At 33.6% G+C, this 7,044-nt stretch overlaps 1 protein-coding gene across 1 annotated transcript; it reads left to right on the forward strand.

Annotated features, from left to right (window-relative positions):
- The first annotated feature begins 1,055 nt into the window (after window positions 1-1,055).
- LOC114724328 (GDSL esterase/lipase At1g31550-like) lies at window positions 1,056-4,359 on the forward strand. The gene is made up of 5 exons (XM_028910665.1): window positions 1,056-1,355; window positions 1,508-1,738; window positions 2,421-2,569; window positions 3,057-3,330; window positions 3,842-4,359. Exons 1-5 carry the CDS (start codon window positions 1,064-1,066, stop codon window positions 4,039-4,041), a joined length of 1,146 nt encoding a protein of 381 aa, XP_028766498.1. The 5' UTR covers window positions 1,056-1,063; the 3' UTR covers window positions 4,042-4,359.
- The last annotated feature ends 2,685 nt before the right edge of the window (window positions 4,360-7,044 follow it).

The raw sequence follows: 7,044 nt of genomic DNA on the forward strand, positions 1-7,044 counted from the left end.
TTTTTGCGAACCACAAAATGGTATTGGTTTTGGCCACCTACTTTACTTTGCCTAATATCCAACTGGCATTAGTGTTTAGTGATATTTAGGGTTTTTTGGTTATTTGATGAAGGGTTTTTCTTTTCGAGACGTAGAACTCAAAAGGATTGAATTGGTATTACTGATATTTAGGGCACGTAATTGGGCTTTTGACATTTTAAGATTTTTTTTAATAGAATTTTCTCATTTTTTAAGTATAAAATATTGAATTAATTGTTAATGATCATTCTTTTGGTCTCGCATATAAATGTTTATTGAAGGAATGATATGTTTATATAAATGGTTTATTTAAAATTTTTAATATAATTTTTCATTTTTGTTTCTATTAATTATTCATTAGCTTTACCAAGGAAATAATTTTTGGTACTCATCATAGTGATGAGTATCTTGGTGCTTATTATTATAATAAGATCTACATTATTCAAACACAGTTATTAACAGAACCAGTTTCGTAATGATGGCTACCATAGTACTCATCAAATTTCAACTATTCAAATCTAATAAGAATTGTCAAGATTTATTTTTTTATTTTTTTATATTTTTTAAAAATGTTTTACTTTATCATGTACATAATCTGAAATAAATGTAATATATTAATCGTAAGTTTTTTAAAACATAATTTTTTATTTAAACATTAGTTGTTAAAAATTTTAAATTTAAACTATTAAAATTGCATCAGATTTTACCACAGGATGAACCCTGATTCCTTGTTCATTTACGCTCTCTCTAACTCATTGTGCTGTTTTTCAAAAGATAATTATAGTTTATATGTTTATTATTTTTAATTAATTTATTGCCTACGTAACTCAATTATATGTATTACATTTAAAAAAAAAAAAGAAGAAGAAGCAGAAGTGTAGTAATTGTCATGGACTATACTTTGACCAGGGAACTTTGTACTTGTACATCACTCGTCTGAAAGAACAGGGAGCTACATTCAATAGTGAGCATTCTCGAATATTGATATATATATATACAAATAACGGGTTACCTACCGCCAGCATGAACGTTGGTTTATTCCAAGATGGATTCTTCTGATTCATCTTCTTCACTCCGCTCTCTGCAACGACGACCAAGTGCCGAGGCACTCGCTCTACACGTGTTTGCCTTATTGTTTTTCATTCCCAGCATTACCGGACGCTCCTCCTACACGTCCATCTTCAGCTTCGGAGACTCTATTGCTGATACTGGAAACTTGTATTTCAGCTCCCAACCACCGATCTCGTGTCATTGCTTCTTCCCACCCAACGGACTGACCTATTTCCGTCGTCCCACTGGAAGGTGTTCTGATGGCCGTCTCATCATCGATTTTATCGGTAATACTCCGATTACGGTCTTAGATAGTTATTTTCCTGATAATCCATTCAATTACTGATGCTGTGAATTTGCTTCGTTGATTTCTCTCTTCCAAATTAGAAAAAAGCCCCCCCTCTGTTACTGTGTTGAACTGTGGTTCTGGGTTGTGTAGCTGAGTCTCTGGGGCTTCCATTAGTGAAACCATATCTTGGAATCAAGAATGGGCAATTCAGCGATTGGAAAATAGAAGAGGGAGCGAATTTTGCTGTTGTAGGATCAACAGCATTGGATGCAGATTTCTTCGAAGAGAAGGGGATACACAATGTTCCCACGAATGATTCTCTCAGAATTCAATTTGGTTGGTTCAAGGATTTATTGCCTTCTCTGTGCAATTCTTCCTCAAGTAAGTTTCTAGTTATTCCCTTATAACCTTATGAATATATAGCCTATACACTTGCTGAATTCTGTTCTACGCAATCCCATTTCGGTGAACCTAGACAACATTCATGAAACAGCAATTACATTTTGATCAAACTTCCAGTTTCGTTGAACATGAAAATTTTACACATTAATCGTTTTAATTATAGTTGATGTGATTTGATTTGGGTGATTTTCCTGTTATTACTTTTAATCAAATCCCTATATTTATTATTTCCTTAATTGTAATTATTCTAGAATAATCTTTGTATTTATCAGGATTGCTCTTTCCCTTGTGTATATATACCCTTTTATATAGTTTGTAGCTGAGTATCTAATATCCAGATTTTGGATATACTCTTAGTAACTTCATTGATCATTCTACAAAGAATAATGTGGCCATTTATTTTAGAGTGCATCTGATCGAAACTGCAAAAAAATCGGCTGAGATTCAAAAAGAATAAAATGCATTTCATGTTTCCTTATATTAAGTTTAATGAATAGTATACAAATTGTTTGTAGATCAATTCTTTAACTGTTTGATTCATATCTGTACCTGACATTCCATTAAATAAGGAAAAATGAAAATAGAAGGTTTCACAGATTCAAAAGTCTCTTTGATGAAAGCTTAGTTATACCTATATCTGAATTAATGTTCAATCTTGCAGGCTGTAAGAATATTCTTGGGAAGTCATTGTTTCTTGTAGGAGAAATTGGGGGCAATGACTTTAATTATCCTTTTGCTTTGCGAAAGAGCTTAACAGAGATTAAGACATACGTGGCCCCTGTGATTAATGCAATCTCTTCAACTATAAGTGTAAGATTCTTAAAATGCTATGCAACCTCTTTAGCTTGGAAAATGTAAAATTTTTGAAATACAATGCAAGAAATTCTTGGCTATGGCTTGTCATCAAATCCCAAGGCCCTAAGCTTTCCAAATGAGCACCAGGTAGGCATGTCTTATATTTACCTGGAGAGGCTAGGACCAAAAAAAAAAACTTAAAAGAACCCATATATTCCTCATTTCAGTTGGTCTTTCCCTTTTTTAGCTGCAGTGAATCGACTGAGCCGAACTGCTAACTGCTGAAAAATGTAAGATGTATGGGACTGCTTGTCTGAAGTAGTTTCTCCACTGATTTATGCAGACTGGGAGAGGGACGGGGGCCATGGTGCAACCCCTGTATCGCTCTCTCTCTCCAATAATCTTTTTGGACTGAGTACTTTAGGAGATCCTTTTTGTTATATGCACCAGGTCTGTCTTGAAAATATTTCATGGATGACCTCAGTTTAATTTTTGCTTGCAGGAACTTATTGATATAGGGGCTCAAACCCTCATGGTTCCTGGAAATTTCCCGATTGGATGCAATGCATTCTTTTTAACATTTTATCAAAGCGAAAATGAAAAGGATTATGATGAGGCTGGTTGCTTGAAGTGGCTAAACGAGTTTGCTGAATACTACAATGAGAAGCTTCAATCTGAACTAAATCAACTTCGAGGGCTTCATCCTCATGCCAATATCATCTTTGCTGATTACTACAATGCTGCCTTGCCATTATATCTTTCTCCCACCTCTTTTGGTAATAATCACAAATTTTCTACTAATATCTTATTACAGTTTCTTTAAAGCATTTTTGTAGTTGTAATATTCAGGGTACATTGGAGAGATTATTTTGTTTGAGCAAATTCCTTGTTTTGTGCCAAAAAAAAAAAAAAGAAACTTCAGAAAACGTTTTCCTTTGTCTGCCAACCTTGAGTGATTGTGGTAAAGATGTTGTGTTTGATTAATGCTGATAATTCCTAGTTTCTTATAAACAGATCTTGGTTCCCTGAAGCTTTGTCCCATAACATGTCTCTTGCAATTAGAAAGTTTTCTATGTATTGATCAAATTTCCTAGCAGATTGAAATCGAATTTCTACAACTAGTAATTCAAAAGGACTTAAATCCAGATTATGCTGCCACAGTTCCTTTTTTCAATATTACTTGAAGGATGCATCACTGCACTGACAATTCTGCAGCTGGTTCTAACCTACAAAATTGGACGGAAGTCTGATCCCAAGATTTGTTAAATCCTATGCAATAAATTACAGGTTTTACCGGCCTCAGAGCTTGTTGTGGAAGTGGAGGTCCATATAATTACAATGCGTCAGCCTTATGTGGAGATCCTGGAGCGCTTGCTTGCGAAGATCCTTCCAAATTCATAAGCTGGGATGGTTTGCATTTGACAGAAGCTGCCTACAGATTCATTGCCAAACGTTTGGTAATTGGACAAGTTGCTGTTCCTAAATAGTTTGGCAATCAGAAGAAGCTGGCGTGTCGGGTAGTACTAAGATTTGCTTATTTGATTTCAGAAAGATGTTGGGATATGCTCAGTCACAGAATCTGAGTTGTTGGCTAACACAACTGGGCTTCAAGTCTGTAAACAACTGGATTTTCACAATATCGTGATGTACACCGACTCTTTCTATGCTTTCAATATCTTGATGAGGGAGTGTGATATTAATCACCCATCCAGACCCTTCTTTCTGTAGATTAGTGACATGTTATGTGATTGATGGCATGTGGAGTTACACTTTACATGCATGGATGTTAATTGTTGTGCTGATTACTTGGTTGTTTGGGGGAATATTCTTTGAACATAAGTGTTGCTTGTCCTAGTTTTTGTCTGATTACTAGGATTACTGCCTGGTCTTTGTTACTTTTTGTATTAGTATCTGAACGAAAATACTCTGTTCCTAAATACTGCCTCGTATTTTATCAATGGTCTAATTTAAACAGTTTGTGATTGTTAAACAACAATTTGGTTATATGCTATTAATGGCTTGCAGGTTTGACGTCTTGCATCCGTGCCGGTCACGTTTTTGTGTTTGGGACGTGAAACTTCTACTAACAGAAAAAGGGGGTATGAATCTGAAAACGAGGAATATATAAATTATGCATGATTTTCGTATTCTATAGTTCAATGCAGAGAGCCAAAGTAACAACTTACACATTTAAGATATGGCTCAGGTGAGGTCAATGTCCGCTCGTCTACATCCATTCTTTTCACTGTCGGAGCTTGCCTGCCTTCGTTCACCGCCGCTCTAATTTGAATTTGCCATTTGCCGTTGTTTCTCTGAGAAGCTATGTTCTCTATCTTCTCTGCATGACTATCGAAATTTTGGATTTGTCTTTTCATTTTTATTATTAGGTTAAAGTAATTTTTTGTCTTTAAAATTTGGGTTATTTTGATTTTGGTTCCTTAAAATTTAAACATGTGGTTTTAGTCGGTAAAATTTAATCTGTTTTAAAATGTTACTATTTGAAAATATGACAGTATTAAAATCTGTTAAAATGTCATAAATGATATTACAGTGGTAATGTGGACTAATCAGATGGCCTAATTGGATTGTGTGGATAACATATTATACAAAAAGGGATGAGTTCTCAAAATACAAAGTAGTGAATAGCTCCTCAAATGAACAATGAGAAAAAGAGAGAGCTAAGTAGTTACGTTTTGAGGATCTATTCTATTTTTGCCCCCAATTTTGTGTTATCTATGCAATGTCTAGTTAGGTACCGTCCAATAAGTTCACATTACCGCTTTAATACTGTTTACAACATTTTAATAGATTTGAACACTCATATATCTTTAAGCACTAACGTTTGAAAATGAACTAAATTTTAGAGATTAAAATTATAGGTTTGAAATTTGAGAAACCAAAATAAAAATAAATCCAAATTTTAAAGACAAAAAAATTATATTAATACTTTATTATTAATATGATTTTATCAATGAGTTTTATTTTGGGGGAAATCAGTGAAAATTGAAAAAATTTGTAAAAAATCCCTATTTGAAAATTTATTTGATTAAAAAGACTTGAATTTGAATGAGTACAACTATGTTTCGTAAGTGCAACATATTTTTGGCTGTGTGCGGTATATTATGAATGATGTGTAACAATAATTAATACAAAAGTTATTTACATATAGCAGAAGATATGTTATACTAACGGATTATCCTTGCACGCTCTCAAATTCAGGTTCTTTTAGCTAATTAAATTTTCAAATAGGGATTTTTTACCAAATTCCCTTGAAAAATTTGTATTTAAAAATTTTAATGTTTGGAAGTACCTGAAAAAGAGTATAAGGCCTGTCAGAGTATAAAGGTAAGGATGCTTATAGGCCAGAAGCAGCCCGTGAAAAAATCAGCAATGAAAGCACTAATGATGATTATAAAGTATTCATCGCAATTTGAACCATCTAGACAGATTTTTTATAGTTTAGATTGAATTTAAATTTTTTATATATTTTAACCAACTTTTTGTTTTAATAGATATAAAATTTAAAATAAATATAATATCATAACTAACATATTTTTAAAAACTAAATTTATTATTGAAAAAATTGTATATTAAACATTTTAAATTTGAATAATCTATATTGGATTTTGAATGGTTTAAATTGCAATACAGTGATGAGCACATGATGCTCATTATTGTGATGAGCACTGAATGAAAACCCATCTAAAATGGGTAAAAAAAAGGGTTAATGACAAGATGCACAAGTACGAATTGAGTCTCAAGAGTTTGAGGAAGGGTTGATGAATTTATTGATGGAAATTAAATTCTTATAATTTTACTATACAAGCTCAGGATTCGCGTGTAATTACATTCTAGCCACGAATTTGCCAAGACTGATAACAGCCGACAAGCTTGATCTTTTATACACACACACACATCCTCAATATAGACAATAAAAAAGAAACCAGATTAATGGTCGTCATTCTTAATTTCTTATCCATGTGCAGATTATTTAGACACTTCAAATTATAGTACATGGCTTTTGTTAAGAGGCTTAGAGTCAGGTATATTGTTTTTGGGCTTGTAATTGGGCCTGCGGTAGATAGTCTTGGGCCCTGTTATGTATAAATAGTGGTCACAAAGTCCATCATTCTGAGTGCTGTATTCCGGCCATGTGGCCTTCATCAATAATATCAGTATTGTTCAGTTTCTCAGGTTCTTTACATGGTATCTAGTAGCCAGGTTGTTTGGGCTCACAAGAACTGAAGTTTAATGCCCTGATAGTCTACTTAACTGGTTGAAGTCTAGTGGATATGACAACGTCGTTGTAGAGCTATTGTCTCTGTCTCACTTTGTTGAAAACCTCAGTCGCTGATTGATCACATTGACCCATCATTCTTGAAGTTTCTTTCTTTTCACCTCAGGAGATTCTCACGTCTATCGTCATCCATATCTCCGGTGAAGGTCATTAGTAACGAATTCTTCTTATAGTCTCTGTTCTTGTATCTTCT

This window comes from Neltuma alba, unplaced genomic scaffold (assembly GCF_004799145.2).
Source record: "Neltuma alba isolate B1F8T4 unplaced genomic scaffold, ASM479914v2 tig00012185_pilon, whole genome shotgun sequence".
NCBI classification, from domain to species: Eukaryota; Viridiplantae; Streptophyta; class Magnoliopsida; order Fabales; family Fabaceae; genus Neltuma; species Neltuma alba.

Bases quoted from the DNA above. Each gene is read 5' to 3' on its own strand.
- LOC114724328 (XM_028910665.1), top strand. From the start codon at position 1,064: ATGGATTCTTCTGATTCATCTTCTTCACTCCGCTCTCTGCAACGACGA. The intron at 1,356-1,507 runs GTAATACTCCGA...TGGGTTGTGTAG, and splicing joins TCTCATCATCGATTTTATCG to CTGAGTCTCTGGGGCTTCCA. The intron at 3,331-3,841 runs GTAATAATCACA...AATAAATTACAG, and splicing joins TCTTTCTCCCACCTCTTTTG to GTTTTACCGGCCTCAGAGCT.